The sequence below is a fragment of the Oncorhynchus gorbuscha genome, linkage group LG06, assembly GCF_021184085.1.
Source record: "Oncorhynchus gorbuscha isolate QuinsamMale2020 ecotype Even-year linkage group LG06, OgorEven_v1.0, whole genome shotgun sequence".
Taxonomy (NCBI): domain Eukaryota; kingdom Metazoa; phylum Chordata; class Actinopteri; order Salmoniformes; family Salmonidae; genus Oncorhynchus; species Oncorhynchus gorbuscha.
In genome coordinates this window covers 54376150-54396317 of record NC_060178.1, presented here as the reverse complement: position 1 = coordinate 54396317, position 20168 = coordinate 54376150, and the positions used below count along the sequence as shown (strand labels likewise).

The following is a 20168-nucleotide window of genomic DNA, read 5'->3' as shown; positions in this document are numbered from 1 at the left end:
CAACATGACCACACATTATCTAATTAGTTACCTGTAAACTTGATCCAAACATTTCAAACAACTTTCCGAATCCAACTTCGGGTATTTTTAAACGTAAATAAGTGTGCAGAAGGGCATGAGTCAAAGGAATGTGTAGTATTGGGGAAAGTTGTGGAATGTGTTAATTGTAGGGGTGCCCATGGAGCTGGTGATCAGACATGTTCTGTGCGAGAGAGGCAGGTTGAGGTTTCCAGGGTTAGAGTAGTGCAGAAGTTGTCATATGCTGAGGCAGTGAAGTAGAGGAAGATGGGTTAAGGGGGAGGAGTGGTGAGAGTAGTAGAGATATACCAGTACAGAGGGATAGGCCAAAAAGTGATGTAAATTTCAGTAAGATTGGATTTTTAGCATTTATAGCAATGGTTATCAACTGTACTGCAATGGAAGTCGCAGAAAATTGATGTTGTGGTGGCTGCTGCAGAGAGGTATTTGGGTGTGTGAGACTTGACATTAGAAGAGTTACAGGGTGTGTTAAGTGGTGATATTCCATCCTTTCAGGTTGATGTCATGGAGGTAGGAATACATACATTGAATTAGTGGAGTAGGGTGGTGTTAATTTTATTTGATAAAATTTGGAAATGAGTGAGTGTAGTGTTAGATGGTAGGGTATTTATTAATTACATTTGTATTTTTCAAGAAAAGTGCAAGGGTGTTGTAGGTGGCGGTAATGCAACAAATTGGATGCCAACCACCGTTAAACCTCATAGAAGAAGAATTTTCACAGCGCAAGAGTGTTGTAAACTAAAATGGCGGCGCGGTGGGGAGCAGGCGATGAGATTTTAGCTCCCTGCAACATGGACTTTTTCTCTACAAATACACTAGACGAGGTAAAGTACAGTGATACTGTTGTAGATTTGGTATCATGCGTGTATGTGTGCTGTATGGGAATGTCTCGTGTGCTGGGAATGATGCGCTGGAAAAGTGACACGTGGATACAGCCACTGTCCAGAACAATCATGGCATGGTTGATTATTAGCAGCCGGTTGGAGAATACCGATTACATCTAATCCCTTGATAAGTAGATCGTTATGTGTTTTCATGGGTGTTTGTTTTAACTGCTATAGTGACTCGGTAGCATCCAAACCGTATGTGAAGTTGCCGGCTGGCTAACTAATGCATTGCTAGCCCGGTTGTGTAGTTAGCTAACAGACGTGCTTTTTGGCTTTAAATGTGTTGAACTCAGTCTTTTGGATTTCATTGTTTACCAACTGCCTCAGTTAAACGAAAGTGAATGATTTATATAGTGGAGTTATCCAATGGCCGTTCTTTAATGTACAAATATAGCAAACGTAAAACCACTTAGACGAGTAACGTTCGCTAGCTACTGTAACGTTAGCTTTAAGTTGGGAGATGTCCAGTTTGTTCGTCCGAGATGAGGCCATTGCCAGCTAGTTGGAAGTCTGTAAAACATCGTGAAAATCAATGTCTGGCAATGACATGATTGAAACAAATGTGCTGATTTTAATGAACCTTTAATATCTTTCTATATGCCTGATGTTGATGGATGTTTTTTTTTAGCCTGTGCCTCTTAAAATTCAGTCTCGAGTCATTTACACGTGGTTCTAAATGCATGCTGTCGTAAAACGCTAAATTAGACTGCGTTCTCGTTATTAGAAGTATTGTTAATAGCTAGTTACAATATGTAATGTACAAAATTGTCACTACCGGTTACGTTATTTTACCGTTGGCTGCAGGTAACTCGAGCTTGATGTGTTGAAATGAACGAAATCCCTAGCTAACTTACACTGATTTGAAAACATGCAGGAATTTTTGTTTAAATAAATATGTTGGCACCACCTTGGGTGATTGGCAACACATCTCTTCTTGCCTGAAGTTGTATATGATTATAATAGTTTGTAAAAAAAAAAAAAATCCTCTGCCATGCTTATTTATGAGAAACACGTGGTGGGGAATGCATCACATGTTGACGGATTCAAACAGCTATACATTTACTTATTCAAATCAGAAACCCGCATACCAGTTATTGTGTACATTTCAGACCACAAAAATATATTTGCGGTATTACGAGCACAAGCGTGTTTACAATACTGCCTGTCTAGATTCCACGAGGTACCTTGCTTCTGCGATAGCGGAGCCCGGTTTGTTGCAGGGCAAAACGTGATAATTAGGAAGGAGATCTCTTGGCGTAAGGTGAGTGGTAGCAACACTGGGCAGGGTCCAGTTCAATGGTGCACATAATGACACGTGGGTTACATAGATGTTGGATGCTTGTGAAAAAGATAGCTAGTTAGCGGTGGTGCGCGCTAAATAGCGTTTCAATCGGTAACGTCACTTGCTCTGAGACCGGGCCGCGGCTTTTGTGGAGCGATGGGTAACGATGCTTCGAGGGTGACTGTTGTGTGCCGAGGGTTCCTGGTTCGCGCCCGGGTATGGGCGAGGGGACGGTCTAAAGTTATACTGTTAAACTTGATAATGTGTTTGGACCATGAGTTTGTTGGTGATGTAGACACTAACATCGGCGGGAGTTTCAACTTTATTGGTGTCCAACGGGCTATACTAAGCCTACTGTTATTTAATGATATTTATTATGCCACTCTAATTTGTTACCCGACCTGCTAAGACTGACTGTTTACCCTTAGCTTCTTTGCTGGTTAGATGGCAGGCTAGCAAGATACATTAATCTGGATCTACTTCGATTGTCTTAGAAATGTCGCGTAACTACTTCCAGCCTTTGCTTATCCCTAAACGATCTATGTATAAATTCATTGTTGTTGGCTTGCCCATATGTCATTTCAACAATTTTGTCACGAGTCAGAATGCGCATCGGCTGGTCATCTCACCCCGCTTGTTAGATATTATGCACTTGCATAGCTTGCTAGGCTATCAAACGTCCTTGCCATTTGATTTATCGTAGTAGCAGACTAACAGGAGGCAACAGCAATCTAACTGATCAGACTGGAACATGAGAGAAAGTGATCAGGTGGAATTATGACGCGACAGGAGTGGATGGAGTAATACAGCTTTGCTCCATCCAAATCAGAGCAGCCTGATCAACGTACAGCGAGCGCACTTATCTTTACAGGCAGGCAAGCTATCTATTTAATTTATTTAGATCCCGTAGCACATCGCACTTGATTAAAAGATGTGTGCGGGCACCTGAGAATTATATTTTTCCCGATCGCGGATAATTACGATTAACATCAGAGTACTTTTTGTATCAGTAATATTGGCCATACCGGATATGAAACTCGTTGTCCGACAACTCTGCGCGCGCACACAGATGTGGAAATCACCTGGCGTCTTCAGAAGGTTGCAGGAAATACGAAACACTGATCCATTCTATTAATGTCTTATGATAAACTTGGGCTAATTATTTGTCAATACATTAAGTTGATTCCCTACGAAGTTAGCATATGGTTGTCTTGATAACCCGTTAACGGCCGTGTTCTCCGCATCCCAGATTTTATTGCCGCCCTCTCGCACACCATCTGGATTTCGCTGTCATTATTTTGTGTACCTTTACTTCACGTTCTGTGGGCAGTTGGAAATTTGCGTCCGAATGCTCCTCTCATGGCTCATTTTCATATTTGTTGAGGGGTGGAGTTTGTTTGTCCTGGCCTGCACCCATCGATTCAGCCTAATTTTGGTAAATTTTGCTGCGGAAATTCTAAGGGGTCGACAAACAGTCACATTTTTGCCATATGGTAAAAATAAAAAAACGTGACCAACAGAAAATACTGTGCATGTAACTTATATTTTTCATCAAGAGCTTAATTAAAACAGGCTTGCTATTGTTGCATATTGTTGTACAGTCAAAAGGCTATAGCCCATTATTGAACATGCAACTGCTCTAATGAAGCAGCTTTTTCCAAAATGCTTTTCTCAGGAAAACACTTCTAAACAACGCATCTAATGCCAGCGGTACATACATGTGACCGATATGAAGATCTCTTTTAAACATTTAGAGGGGGGAGTCTTGGTAGAAACAACAAGGATGTGTTGCTAATATGACAAGGATTATGTATTTTTGCTTCTGGACAAAGAAAGTTTATGAAAACCAATGCAACAGGAGAGAAATGCTGGTTATTCCTCGAGTCAATTTCCACTGCCCCACAGAATTTTAATTACTATAATAAAAAAATCCTTATTAAAAAAAGTTGTTTTCATTATTTGTTTTATACATTGGTTGGGTCAGTCTGTCAATATTGGCCTTCTGCATCTGCAGTGAAAGGTGGCAGAGCAACAGCGGTCTTTCAGACCATGAGACATCCCTAAAATCTGTCTTCTCATGAAAATATCTAGCATCTGAACTGTTTGTCCTACAAACTATTATGAAGGTGAGATTCACAAACATGTATAGTAACAGAGTCAAGTTTGGATGTTTACACAGTCCAGTTTTTTTTTTTTTCAATTTTTACTAGATTCTACATTGTAGAATAATAAAGACATCATCAACACTATGAAATAACACCTGGAATCATGTACTAACCAAAAAGGGTTAAACAAATCAATATATTTTAGATTTTTCAAAGTAGCCACCATTTGCCTTGACAGCTTTGCACACGCTTGGCATTCTCTCAACTAGCTTCACCTGGAATGCTTTTCCAACTGCCTTGAAGGAGTCCCACTTATGCTGAGCACTTGTTGGCTGCTTTTCCTTGACTCTGCGTTTCTATGGTCTAATGGCAGTAACAGTAAGGCCCCTATTTTAATGTTTCATCAAATAATTATTTTACCATTACATTCCAGTATCAGCTTTTTGAGGAGCTGCTCTCACGCTGTCTGACAGGTGATGGGCCATTTTCTTCTGCAAACTAGGCTCTGTGTGCTATGCATGTGTGACAACTAACGAAAATACATGGGTCAATTTAAATTATGCAAAATTATGCAAATTGACTGATAAGAATGACCGGTAAAATGTATTTTTGGCAGCTAACCAATTTTAAAGGTTAACAGCTAACATCCCTATTTCAGCCCTAACGGACTTCATCATCTGCTGGTGTGTAGGTAGGCCCTCTCCATGTGTAGGTTTGAGAGTAATGGAGCATGGTTAAAGTAAAAACAGTGAAAAATAATTACCACCCAGCCTGTCAAATGGCAAGATGAAGCTATCAATAACTTCTGGATATACTTCAAATATGACTTAGACACGACTTGCTTGGGGGACAATTTTTGGATTGTTTGACTGTCCCCGGGCTTACTGACCCAGTCACCCCCCCCCAAATCAGGTAGTGGATCTCCATGGGGGCCTGTCCAGTGAAAGCCTGGCCAGACTGGAGCTGGACACAGGAGAGGCCCTGGAGGCCCTCCACTGCTGTTTGGACCCCTCCATTCTGTCCATCTTTGAGGACACACCCTCAGGAGAGGTAAGGCCCCAAGGACAAAGGTCAAACCATGCCCTGTTTCCAATATAGTACACTACTTTATACTTCAAACCAGAGACTCATTTCTGTAATTTTACTTTTTGGTAATTGTACAATAGTTCTAACTTTTAACAAACTTGTCTGCTACTTAGCTGAATTGTAATTTAAATGTAAACCCCCCCCCCCCCCCCCCATTTGATTTTTCTCACAGAATAAATTTGGGCTTGATGAGGTGAACCAGGCTACGCTGCTCACAGCTTTGACGGAGATCCTGGATAACGTGGACAATGAGAACATATCACACTTTGACACACTGTCAGACTCTGACCTACTGTCTGGCCAGAAACATCGGGAAAACTCTCCGGTGAGTCCTAATGCACACCATACACATAGGAACTGTGACCGTATCCCTGTTTGACATACTGCCCGACTCTGAACTATTATCAGCACAGCTTGCACTAGTCTTGGGCAGTGTACTGGGGTATATGGAAATAGCCCCATTTATGGTTTTTCAATAGCGTTGAAACTATTTCTTTGAACTTTTTCTATATTTTAATATTTGTAGCTACTTAATCTTTCTAGCGTAAGCGTTCCGCTAGCGGAACCCCTCGACAACATTCCGCTGAAAAGGCAACGCAGGAAATTCAAAAATATATTTTTTAAATATGTAACTTTCACACATTAACAAGTCCAATACAGAATATGAAAGATAAAACATCTCGTTAATCTCCCCATCGTGTCCGATAAAAATAAAAAATATATTTAAAAAAAATTATTCACAGCGAAAGCACAACATATGAGTATGTTAGGTCATAGCCAAGTTAAAAAAAAACACACAGCTGTTTTTCCAGCCAAAGATAGGAGTCACAAAAAGCAGAAATATAGATAAAAATTAATCACTAACCTTTGATCTTCATCAGATGACACTCATAGGACATCATGTTACACAATACATGTATGTTTTGTTTGATAATGTGCACATTTATATCCAAATATCTCAGTTTACATTGGCTCGTTACGTGCCGTAATGTTTTGATTCCAAAACATCTGGTGATTTTGCAGAAATACTCATAATAAACATTGATAAAAGATACTAGTGTTATTCACAGAATTACCTGTTACTCCTACCCCCTACTTTTTTGAACATTCTGTAAAAATCGCGCAACATTTCAGCACCCTGCTACTCATGCCAGGAATATAGTATATGCATATGATTAGTATGTGTGGATAGAAAACACTCAGACGTTTATAAAACTGGTTAAATCACTGCTGTGGCTTTACCAGAACGGCAGTTTCATCGAAAAGCGCAGGAAAACCTGATCACAGAAAATGGAAAAATATATCCCTGCGCAACTTGAACCCATTGATAAAGGTGAACCACAATTAATGGGGCTGAGGTTGCAGTACCTACAGCTTCCACACGGTGTCTAGAGTCTTGTCATTTGCCTACTATTTGTTTCTTGGTCAAACAGATGCAAGGCAGCGCAGTTCTTCAGGTCTCGGACCGGATTATTTTGGTTGAGTTTCTACCCGGACATTTTTCCAGACGGACAGCTATAGAATATACTTTGTCTTGTGATTAATTTGATCGCTTATTAACATTTACTAATACCTAAAGTTGCATTACAAAAGTATTTCGAAGTGTTTTGTGAAAGTTTATCGTCGACTTTTTGAATTTAAAAAAATGACGTTACGTTATGAAACGCTGTTTTTTCCCCGTTTATCACACAGTCTACATATAACGATATCTAGGCTATATATGGACCGATTTAATCGAAAAAAAGACCCAATAGTGATTATGGGACATCTAGGAGTGCCAACAAAGAAGATGGTCGAAGGTAATGAATGTTTTCTATTTTATTGTGCGGTTTGTGTAGCGCCGAATATGCTAATTATTTTGTTTACGTCCCCTGCGGGTCTTTTGTGGTGTTACATGCTATCAGATAATAGCTTCTCATGCTTTCGCCGAAAAGCATTTTAAAAATCTGACTTGTTGCCTGGATTCACAACGAGTGTAGCTTTAATTCAATACCCTGCATGTGTATTTTAATTACATTTACATTTAAGTCATTTAGCAGACGCTCTTATCCAGAGCGACTTACAAATTGGTGCATTCACCTTATGACATCCAGTGGAACAGCCACTTTACAATAGTGCATCTAAATATTTTAAGGGGGGGGGTGAGAAGGATTACTTTATCCTATCCTAGGTATTCCTTAAAGAGGTGGGGTTTCAGGTGTCTCCGGAAGGTGGTGATTGACTCCGCTGTCCTGGCGTCGTGAGGGAGTTTGTTCCACCATTGGGGAGCCAGAGCAGCGAACAGTTTTGACTGGGCTGAGCGGGAACTGTACTTCCTCAGTGGTAGGGAGGCGAGCAGGCCAGAGGTGGATGAACGCAGTGCCCTTATTTGGGTGTAGGGCCTGATCAGAGCCTGGAGGTACTGAGGTGCCGTTCCCCTCACAGCTCCGTAGGCAAGCACCATGGTCTTGTAGCGGATGCGAGCTTCAACTGGAAGCCAGTGCTGCTACTACTACCACCAGTGCTGCTACTACTACCACCAGTGCTGCTACTACTACCACCAGTGCTGCTACTACTACCACCAGTGCTGCTGCTACTACCACCAGTGCTGCTGCTACTACCACCAGTGCTGCTGCTACTACCACCAGTGCTGCTGCTACTACCACCAGTGCTGCTGCTACTACCACCAGTGCTGCTGCTACTACCACCAGTGCTGCTGCTACTACCACCAGTGCTGCTGCTACTACCACCAGTGCTGCTGCTACTACCACTACTACTACTCGCACTCTTCATATTTTACAGAAGTCAGGCGTCGTTCCATAAGGATCAATTGAACATTTAAGGGCCATTTGCCATATCAATATCCTCAAGCACTAGCTTGAAAATGGCGCCGGAGGAGATGGCCGCTATTTTACGGTCTCCTAACCAATTGTGCTATTATGCGTTTTTATTTTGCGATATTTGTAACTTATTTTGTACATAATGTTTCTGCAACCGTATCTTATCGAAGAAAAGAGCTTCTAGATATCAGGACAGCGATCACCTCGGATTAGACAGATTCTTTCAACAACAACAGCAGCAGCAGCAAGCAGGACTCACACGATATTCTCCAAACACCCCACAGGTCAGACATCACAATTATTCGCAAAAGGAAGCCACGCAGAGGACGAAGAGCCGGTTGCCTCGTCGGGACCCGCAGAAGACAACTAGGAAAGCTGCCGTTACCGTCAATATTACTCGCCAACGTGCAATCATTGGACAATAAATTAGACGAGGTAAGATCACGAATATCCTTCCAACAGGACATCAAAAACTGTAGTATCTTATGTTTCACGGAATCGTGGCTGAATGACGACATGGATATTCAGCTAGCGGGATACATGCTGCACCGGCAGGACAGAACAGCACACTCCAGTTAGACGAGGGGGGGGCGGTCTGTGCATATTTGTAAACAGCTGGTGCACGAAATCTAAGGAAGTCTCTAGATTTTGCTCGCCTGAAGTAGAGTATATTATGATAAATTGCAGGCCACACTACTTGCCTAGAGAGTTCTCAGCTATACTTTTCGTGGCTGTTTATTTACCACCACAGACAGATGCTGGCACTAAGACCGTACAATAAACATATAAGGAAATAAGAAAACAGGAAACCACTCACCCAGAGGCGGCGCTCCTAGTGGCCAGAGACTTTAATGCAGGGAAACTTAAATCAGTTGAACCTAATTTCTATCAACATGTTAAATGTGCAACCAGAGGGAAAACAATTCTAGATCACCTTTACTCCACACACAGAGATGATTACAGAGCTCTCCCTCGCCCTCCATTTGGTAAATCTGACCACAACTATCCTCCTGATTCCTGCTTATAAGCAAAAATTAAAGCAGGAAGCACCAGTGACTCGGTCTATAATAAAGTGGTCAGATGAAGCAGATGCTAAGCTACAGAACTGTTTTGCTATCACAGACTGGAACATGTTCCGTGATTCTTCCGATGACATTGAGGAATCCATCACATCAGTCAATGGCTTTATCAATAAGTGCATTGAGGACGTCGTCCCCACAGTGACTGTACGTACATACCCCAACCAGAAGCCATGGATTACAGGCAACATTCGGACTGAGCTAAAGGGTAGAGCTGCTGCTTTCAAGGTGCGGGACTCTAACCCGGAAGCTTATAAGAAATCCTGCGATGCCCTCCGACGAACCATCAAACAGGCAAAGCATAATATAATAATAATAATAATAATATATGCCATTTAGCAGACGCTTTTATCCAAAGCGACTTACAGTCATGTGTGCATACATTCTACGTATGGGTGGTCCCGGGAATCGAACCCACTACCCTGGCGTTACAAGCGCCATGCTCTCCCAACTGAGCTACAGAAGGACCAATACAGGGCTAGGATTGAATCATACTACACCGGGTCCAACGCTCGTCAGATGTGGCAGGGCTTGCAAACCTTTACAGACTACAAAGGGAAGCACAGCCGCGAGCTGCCCAGTGACACCAGCCTACCAGACGAGCAAAATCACTTCTATGCTCGCGTCGAGGCAAGCAACACTGAAACATGCATGAGAGCATCAGCTGTTCAGGACGACTGTGTGATCACGCTCTCCGCAGCCGACGTGAGCAAGACCAAAAACAGGTCAACATTCACAAGGCTGCGGGGCCAGGTGGATTACCAGGATGTGTGCTGACCAACTGGCAGGTGTCTTCACTGACATTTTCAACATGTCCCTGATTGAACGTTTGAGTTTTAACTAGTACTATTAGCATTTAGCGTAGTGCATTTGCATTTCCAGATGTCTAGATGGGACGCCTGCGTGTCAGGTAGGAGCAAGAGGTTAAGGAGAAGTCCATCTTTAACCTCTTTCTCCTACTGAGACGCTTGCGTCCCATCCAGAGCTCTGGAAATGCAAATGTGCTACGCTAAATGCTAATGGTACTAGTTAAAACTCAAACGTTCATTAAAATACACATGCAGGGTATTGAATTAAAGCTACACTCGTTGTGAATCCAGGCAACAAGTCAGATTTTTAAAATGCTTTTCGGCGAAAGCATGAGAAGCTATTATCTGATAGCATATGTAACACCCCAAAAGACCCGCAGGGGACGTAAACAAAATAATTAGCATAGTCGTCGCTACACAAACCGCACAAATAAAATATCAAACATTCATTACCTTTGACCTTCTTTGTTGGCACTCCTAGATGTCCCATAATCACTATTGGGTCTTTTTTTCGATTAAATCGGTCCATATATAGCCTAGATATCGATCTATGAAGACTGTGTGATAAACGGAAAAAAATAGCGTCTTATAACGTAACGTCATTTTTTTTTAATTAAAAAAGTAGACGATAAAACTTTCACAAAACACTTCGAAATACTTTTGTAATGCAACTTTAGGTATTAGTACACGTTAATAAGCGACCAAATTGATCACGAGGCAATGTATATTCTTTAGCTGTCCGTCTGGAAATAATGACCGGGTAAATCTCAACCAAAATATCCGGTCGGAGACCGGAAGAACTGCGCTGCCTTGTGTCTGTTTGACCAAGAAACAAATGGTAGGCAAATGACAAGACTCTAGACATCGTGTGGAAGCTGCAACCTCAGCCCCATTAAATGTGGTTCACCTTTATCAATGGGTTCAAGTCGCGCATGGATATATTTTTCCATTATCAGTGATCAGATTTTCCTGCACTTTTTGATGAAACGCACGTTCTGTTATAGTCACAGCTGTGATTTAACCAGTTTTATAAACGTCTGAGTGTTTTCTATCCACACATACTAATCATATGCATATACTATATTCCTGGCATGAGCAGCAGGGCGCTGAAATGTTGCGCGATTTCGAAAAAGTAGGGGGTAGGAGTAACGGGTTAATGCAACCGCTGTGTCAGATTTTTAAAAAACTTTATGGAAAAAGCATTTTGGAGTCAACAGAAGGTAGAAATAACACTATAAATATTCACTTACCTTTGATCTTCATCAGAAGACACTCCCAGGAATCCCAGTTCGACATAAATGACTGATTTGTTCCATAAAGTACCATCATTTATGTCCAAATAGCCACTTGTTGTTAGCGTGTTCAGCCCAGTAATCCATCTTCATGAGGCGTGAGCAGTTCGTCCTGACAAACTCAAAGTTCCGTTACAGGTTGTAGAAACAAGTCAAACGATGTATTGAATCAATCTTTAGGATATTTTTAACATAAAACATCAATGTCCTAACCGGAGAATTCCTATGAAGAAAAGCACTGGAACGAGAGGTTGCTCTGTCGGGAGCCTGAGACACTCTACTCTGCCAGACCACTGACTCAAACAGGCCTCATGAGCCCCTCCTTTATAGTAGAATCCTCATTCACGTTTCTATAAGACGGTTGACATCTAGTGGAAGCCGTAGGAAGTGCAACTTTATCCATATCCCATTGTGTATTCGGTAGGCCAAGGTTTGAAAAACTACAAACCTCCGATATCCCACTTCCTGGTTGGATTTTTCTCAGGTTTTCACCTGCCACATGAGTTCTGTTATTCTCACAGACGTCATTCAAACAGTTTTAGAAACTTCAGTGTTTTCTATCCAATACTACTAATACTAATATGCATATATTCGCATCTGGGACAGAGTAGGAGGCAGTTACCTCTGGGCACGCTATTCATCCAAAAGTGAAAATGCTGCCCTCTATCCCAAAAATGTTTTAACTTCTTGACGCTACCCAATTGTCATCAGCAACCGCTGAATAGCATAACGTTTTGAAGCATTTGTAAGTTTATCGATCGCATGACAAAACATTAAGTACACTTAGCATCAGGTAGCCTCCTTTTGTTTGGCGCATTGTGTTCAGAAATCCACAGGAAAGAGTGGCAACGACAACGCAGACAAATTCCAAATAGTTTCCATATTGTCCACAGAAACATGTCAAACATTTTTTATAATCAATCCTGTTGTTTCTAAAATATATAATCGCTCATATACCAACTGCAAATGTCTTTCACAGTAGGAGAGGGAAAAGCAATACCTATCCAAACTCTTTTGCGTGAGCAAAACTCATGTGACCACTTGACGAGATGTTATCGTTCTGGCTCATTTTTCAAAACAATGGAATGGAAGGGAGGAATGCAATGGAATGCATTGTTTTCAAAATAGAAGCCACTTCAAAACGTTAAGTAAATACCAGCAGTCAACTTGTGCAATATGTTAGAAGATAACGCAGACTGATCTTCATTTAACCTGTCACATTATGAAGCTTTCCAATCTTCCCCTGTAACAGCTGAGACAGTACATGTGTTTTACACGCTTCAGCACTAGGCAGTCCCGTTCTGTGAGCTCGTGTGGCCTACCACTTTGCTGCGGAACCGTTGTTGCTCTTAGTTGTTCCACTTCACAATAACATTTACATTTGACCAGGGCAGAAATTTGACTAAATTACTTGTTTGGACAGTAACAAGGTACAGTGTTCAAAGTTACTTAGTTCTAAAGTACGTCCGTTCTACTGCCAATGCTTGTCTATGGAGATTGCATGGCTTTTTGCACCTGTCAGCAACGGGTGTGGCTGAAATAGCCAGATCCACTAATTTGATGGCGTGTCCACATACTTTTGTGCATACATAGTGTATTTCTTATGCTTTTATCTTGTTTTCCTGCGTGGAAAAACATGTTTAACTTGCTAGTTACCTAAGTGGCTGAATTAATAAGGTGACTGGGCATCATATTGTGTTGGCTTCCTGCCATGTTTAAGAAGTCAAAGCCCATTCGATGAGTTATCTGTACAGCTACCACTGCTGTTTTTTTTATTTATTTCTTTGCGTTATTTCTCCTGACATCTTTGCTGCAGTTCTCTTCTTCAAAACAAAATAATTAGCTCACTGAGGACTAGCATTTCTTTAGGCTTTATAATTTGGATATGCCATGTAGTAGTGCATATGTCTTAGTCACTTGGTTGCAGAAGATTATAATCTAGTGGAGGATAAGATGGACCCAGCTTTAAGAAGCAAGGCTGTCTAAACGAATAGGCAACTAATTAATGACAACGTTTTATGCTTCAACTGTGTTGTGTTGATTCACTGTTGAGGTTGTCCTATGTGTGATTGTAATGTTTGTTTCTTCTCATATTGCAGCTGAAGAGAATGCTGTGCTTGTCCTGCTCGCCTCCAGAGAGAGAGACACTCTGCAACACACGACAGTTCTCCACAGGAAAGGTAGTTCATGTGCTTTCATTACATCCCAGTTGTAAATGCATTAGACTGTATCACTTTAGTTACTTTGGTATTTTCATATTGACACATTCATATGAAGTTCATGCAAATCATAATTATTGCTAGACATAACAAATAGTGTAGCTGGTGAGAAAGTCTGCATATACAGGTGGTCCAGGCATTTTAAACCTCCAAGCTGAACGGAGAAAGCCCCAGACGTTGACCTGATGTTTCCCCTCTATCTAGAGTCTCCCCAGGACACAGAAGTCTGTCCAGAGGAGTGACGGAGAGGAGGAAGAGGGTGGAGAGCAAGAGTTCCTGAACTGGGATGGCCTGAACCTGCCTTTCCCACTGGCTCTGGAGCAGCACATTGGGGAAGAAGGCGAGGATGGAGAAAGCATGTCAGTGAGTCTAGGAGAGCTGGTCAGACATATGCACCCTTGCTGCATGGCTGTGTGCATGGAGAATGGAGAAGGTGAAAAACAGATGCTGGCAGAGAAAAGGATACTGCTGGAGGAGGTGGACCAGGGAGCACATCGAGAATCTATATTTGCCCTCCCAGATATGGGCCTCTCCCTCTGTCATCCCTCTTTCTCCTTGTCTGGAGTAGAAGACTCGTCCGAAGCGGAGCAGAGGGTTCCAGATGAAGTTTTGGAGGCCGCCATTTTGGAGACGCCTGAGTCTGCGAATGATTATGTCGTAGTTGAGGATGACCCAGCAGAGGTGGCCGGCCCTTCTGACCCCGCGGTGACCCTGAGGTCAGAGGCAAGGGGTGAGAAGGTCATCAACAGGAGACCAAAGGAGGAGACTGCAGAGAGATGTCCGTCTCGTAGGAAAAGGAAACGGAAAAACAAAATGGAGAATTCACCTCCTGAAGTCACACCTGAACCTGACCAGGCAGAGGGGAGGGTCGAGGGGACCTTGACAGGTACCCTCGAGCCTGTCAAGGAGACAACTAAACCAAAGAAAAAGGACAAGAACATGTCATTAACTTCCGCCATTTCTACGGCCGTCCCCGAGGCCCCAAAACACAAGACGAGTGCGACACATGCCACCGAAACACAACGGCAGAGCCATGTGGAAGTCACCACCCTAGTACCACCCACACAACTCAGCATTAAGGTCATCCCCGCCTCTGACCTGTTGCCAATGACTATGACCCCTGCGAAGGTCTCCCAACCAACCACAGCCTGCAGGAAGCCTCAAGGCCCCCCAGCTTCTACAGCTAACCCAACTGCCCACCAGATGATGGAAGCCCCCCAGGAAATGACAATTAAAGCTCCCAGTGCCAACCCTGTATCAGTGGCCCCTCAGCCAATGATGCAGCTCAACGTTGCCCCTCTAGTGGCCCCCCAGGCAATCCCACAGCCCATTGAGGCCGCTCAGGCTATTGAACCCAAACCCAAGCCCCTGTCCCTCCAGCAGTACCGGCTGCTGCGCCAGCAGAAGAAACTTGCCCCCCTAGAGAGACTGGTGGACCAGAGCGTCAAGTGGCCCATCCTCCTTGAGGCCCCTACAGAGCTGCCCCCCATCCCCTGCCTCCCCACCCCCTCCTCCAGAGGCCCCCACCCCTCCCTGGGGAAGAATGATATGGAGGAAGTGAAAGCAGCCTGGCAGCCCATGGGGCCAGGAGCACCTCCTACACCTGAAGCCCTGCTGGTGCATCCTACTTACATGCAGTCCCCCAAATCATATTCCTCTAGCAAAGTTGCTAGTGCAAACGCGGCCCTTACCACCCTTCCCCAGCAAGCGACTGTTCCTACTCCACAGTCATCTAAAGCTAGCCAACTCCAGCCCCTAATCTCTGCTATGCCTGCATCCAGTACTGTGAAGGTGATACCACCCCAGACCCTTTCTGTGAAGTGTTGTATACCCCAGGCCCCCCAGCCTGCACTCTCAAACCCCCTGCTCCAGTCTCAGTTACCCTCCTTGAAGCCCGTGGCCCTTATTAAAGGAGCCTTTTCTAAAACCACTACAGATGCCCACAGGTCCACCTTAATTGCTCCTATACCCCAAAAACCCACCCTTGTCGCTACTACTGTACCCAAGAGAACTTTAAACCCCAATGCTGCTGCTGTTTGTGTACAGAAACCTATCCCTGCTGCTCCTCTGAAGGTGGCTACTAATCTCCAGAAGGGAGTAGTTGCTCTGCCCCAGCCTAGGGTGCCTGAGCTACCTACCATCACTCCTGTGTCTACCCCAGCCAAGCCCTTCAACGCCCAGCGCTTCAAAACTCCAGTCTTCAACCCTCCAGTGAGGTGTTCTCCAGCCCAGGAGGCCCCCAAAGCCAAGAGTCCTACTCAGGAGCTGATGGAGGCCTTCACCATTGAAATCGGTGAGAGGATATACTGAATTTACTACTGAGCCTCTGGTTGCTTGGATGCCACATCCGTAGAGCAATTACAAGCATGTAAAGCGTTTTCTCCTGGCTGTAGTTGTTGTGGTTTATTGGTATAGTAGTGAGTGGTTGTTCTCTCTCACAGGTATTGAAGCTGCAGACTTCACCAGCCTGCTGGAGCAGTTTGAAGAGACACAAGGTGTTCTCTCTGGCTGTAGGGGAAACCGTTAAAAACAATAACTGCCAAATTTATTCAGTAGTTGCCGTTTCTTTTAACATTTTTTGCCAAATAAACATTTTCATGTTTATTTGGCATTGCTGATATTTCATATATGACAAAGTACTGAAAAATAGCATTTCTGTTAGAAAACAGCCAGGAATTCTGCTTAAAATGGCTGACTGTTTCCCACTGAAGTAAAATCCATGTAACCCTTCAATGGCATACTAGTGGCTTAATGGTCTTAGCGTTGGCTAACATCTGTGTGACATCTGAGCCGATTTTTATTTTTTATATTTTTTTATAGAATAATGACAATTACAACAATACTGAAAGAACACTTATTTTAACTTAATATAATACATCAATAAAATCAATTTAGCCTGAAATAAATAATGAAACATGTTCAATGTGGTTTAAATAATGCAAAAACAACGTTTTGGAGAAGAAAGTAAAAGTGCAATATGTGCTATGTAAGAAAGCAAACGTTTCATTTCCTTGCTCAGAACATGAGAACATATGAAAGCTGGTGGTTCCTTTTAACATGAGTCTTCAATATTCCCAGGTAAGAGGTTTTAGGTTGTAGTTATTATAGGACTATTTCCCTCTACCATTTGTATTCCATTAACATTTGACTATTGGATGTTCTTATAGGCACTTTAGTATTGCCAGTGTAACAGTATAGCTTCCGTCCCTCTCCTCACTCCTCCCTGGGCTTGAACCAGCAACACAACGATAACAGCCACCATCGAAGCAGCGAAGAGCAAGGGAAACAACCACCCCAAGGCTCAGAGCAAGTGAAGTTTGAAATGCTATTAACGCGCGCTAACTAGCTAGCCATTTCACTTCGGTTACACCAGCCCCATCACAGCTTGACGCACAACGAAGAGCTGCTGGCAAAATGCACGAAAGTGCTGTTTGAATGAATGTTTACGTGCCTGCTTCTGCCTACCACTGCTCAGTCAAATACTTACATACTTGTATGCCTGTATGCTCAGTCACATTATATGCTAGATAATCTCTAGTAATATCATCAACCATGTGTAGTTAACTAGTGATTATGATTGATCGCTTTTTATAAGATAAGTTTAATGCTAGCTAGCATCTTACCTTGGCTTACTGCATTCGCGTAACAGTCAGTGTGGAGTGAAACGAGAGGCAGGTTATTGCATTGGACTAGTAAACTGTAAGGTTGCAAAATTGGATCCTGTTGATGATAAGATTGGAGGAACTGGACTCGGTCATGAACCAGGACACGGTGGAATAAAATATATATATATATAAGGTTGTTTATTACAATGAAAAGTATTGCTCAGGCGTGCACAGGCTGTTCAATTGACTCAGAGCGAGACCCTGGAACGTGCCCCGAAGACAAAGCGTGCATGAGAATTTATACATAGAATGCTGTAGGTAGATTCTGGTAGTCCTGGCTTCGGGTAGGTTGCTTGAAGGTGATAGACAGTCCCCTCCAGCCTGATGTCCGTATCCCATTGGTTCTTGACAGAGTTCCTTGTCTCCGAAGGGGTGAGGGTATGTTTAGGAATTTCAGTATTTATGTTCAGTGTATATGTTATCTCAGTCAGTCCCCCGTACTGGGTAGTACCAGTGTTAGTATCTAAAAGAACGACAGGGGGGAGGGGAAGGTTTATGACACAGTGTGCAAGCTATTCTATCATGCTTTGGCCACAGGCAGGCAACAGTCAGTGAATGCGTTATTACATGTGTTAATGTTACTACAATCCCCTGAGCTGACAAGGTGAAAATCTGTCTTTCTGCCCCTGAACGAGGCAGTTCACTCACCGTTCCTAGGCCGTCATTGAAAATTAGAATGTGTTCTTAACTGACTTGCCTAGTTAAAAAAAGGTATAATAATTTTTTTAAATCTGCAAATCGGTGCCCAAAAATACCAATTTCTGATTGTTATGAAAACGTGAAATCTGCCCTAATTAATCGACCGTTCCGATTAACCGGTCGACCTCTAGTCTCCAGGATCACTTTCACTGGATTGTGTGATGGAAAAAGCGGGGTGAAGGGTTGCAGAGTAGGGCTACCTCTGGCCTTAATTGACTGATGAGATGGTTGGAGGAATTTAGTGCCAAGACTCTTCTGGTCCTTAAGAATTTCATCCAAGCATTTGGCTTTGCAGGTCAATCTGGAACGTGATCATTGTCTTAGGTGTTTTGGTATAGGTTAGGAGCTTGAGAAGCAGCGCTAGACGTTGTCTTTATTATTCATGGGTTATCTAGAGGGGCGTTCATACTTTGGTTTTGAGAACCACATTTTCCTTTGGGTAGTGAGGATGCTGGTTAAGTCTTGTCATGTAGAAACATTCCATTATCAACTGTTCACATGTAAGGAGCATTTTCAGTAGGTTATCAGTATGTCCTTCCTGGATGCCTTTCTGTGTTTTAGCCTAGTTTTTCCATTCCAGCACACTAAGGCAATTGAGTTCATTGTTGGTTACTTCATATACTGTTTTATGCTAGTGTATATTCTACACATGAACATGGTGGTGACATTATCTAATCTAGCTACGTGACACCTGGCATTTTAGAAAGCATTGGTTTTCAGGTCCAAACATTGAGGTGACAGTTGGAAACATGGGATATGGCTGTTTCAGGAGATGGATTTTGAGAACACTGTGCTTTTTAGTAACCTGTTCCCATGTAATTATCCCCAAGGAGGAAATTGGTTTAACATTTTCTACCATTACTACTTTAATGTTTGAAATCAAATTGTATTCGTCAACAACAGGGTGTAGACTAACAGTGAAATGCTTATTTACGGGCCCTTCCCAACAATGCAGAGAATGAAAATAAAGAAATAATAGGGAAATTATAATGCATAATAATGATGATAATAATAAATACACAATGAGTAAAAATAACTTGGCTATATAATAATAATATAATAATAATAATAATACACAGAGTACCAGTACAGAGTCAATGTTCAGGGCTACAAGGTAATTTTGGTAGATACAGTTGAAGTCGGAAGTTTACATACTTTCGCCAAATACATTTACACTCAGTTTTTCACAATTCCTGACGATTAATCCTAGTAAAGATTCCCTGTCTTAGGTCAGTTAGGATCACCACTTTATTTTAAGAATGTGGAATGTGAGAAAATATAAATAATCTATCAGCTTTTATTTCTTTCATCACATTCCCAGTGGGTCAGAAGTTTACATGCACTCAATTAATATTTAAAAGCAAAGTATTCAGTGCACGCGACAAATAAACAACAGGTGAAAGGCTTACTTACAGGCTCTAACCAATAGTGCAAAAAAGGTGTTAGGTGAATAATAGGTAGGTAAAGAAATTTAAACAACAGTAAAAGACTATAGACAGTAGCGAGGCAACATATATGATGAACAGAGAGTAGCAGTAGCGTAAAAGAGGGGGTGGTGGGTGGCAGGGCGCAATGCAGATAGCCCGGTTAGCCAATGTGCAGGAGCACTGGTTGGTCGGCCCAATTGAGGTAGTATGTACATGAATGTATAGTTAAAGTGGCTATGCAAACATGATTAACAGAGAGTAGCAGCAGCTTAATAAGAGGGGTTGGGGGGGGGCACACTGCAAATAGTCCGGGTAACCATTTGATTACCTGTTCAGGAGTCATATGGCTTGGGGGTAAAAGCTGTTGAAGCCTTTTTGTCCTAGACTTGGCACTCCGGTACCGCTTGCCATGTGGTAGTAGAGAGAACCGTCTATGGCTGGGGTCTTTGACCATTTTTAGGGCCTTCCTCTGATACTGCCTGGTGTAGAGGTCCTGGATGGCAGGCAGCTTATCCTCAGTGATGTACTGGGCCGTACGCACTACCCTCTGTAGTGCCTTGAGATCAGATCCCAAGCAGTTGCCACACCAAGTGGTGATGCAGTCAGTCAATATGCTCTTAATTGTGCAGCTGTAGGACTTTTTGAGGATCTGAGGGCCCATGCCAAGTCTTTTTAGCCTCTTGAGTGGATGAGACATTGTCATTGCCACGATTGATCCTTCGTGATGTCGACACTGAGGTACTTGAAGCTCTCAACCTGC

The 20168-nt window shown here is 42.7% G+C and overlaps 1 protein-coding gene across 2 annotated transcripts in view; it reads left to right on the top strand.

Moving 5' to 3' along the window:
- Window positions 1–708: 708 nt before the first annotated feature.
- pprc1 (PPARG related coactivator 1) overlaps window positions 709–20168 on the top strand; it is a 38019-nt gene continuing 18559 nt past the window's right edge. The window contains exons 1-6 of one of the 2 annotated variants that reach the window (XM_046353539.1): window positions 709–863; window positions 5226–5363; window positions 5572–5724; window positions 13498–13578; window positions 13822–15910; window positions 16059–16112. In XM_046353539.1, coding sequence (XP_046209495.1) covers window positions 783–863; window positions 5226–5363; window positions 5572–5724; window positions 13498–13578; window positions 13822–15910; window positions 16059–16112 — 2596 coding nt within the window. In that variant the 5' untranslated portion in view covers window positions 709–782. The remainder of the gene's footprint in view (window positions 864–5225; window positions 5364–5571; window positions 5725–13497; window positions 13579–13821; window positions 15911–16058; window positions 16113–20168) is intronic. The other variant, XM_046353540.1, reaches the window with a different exon arrangement.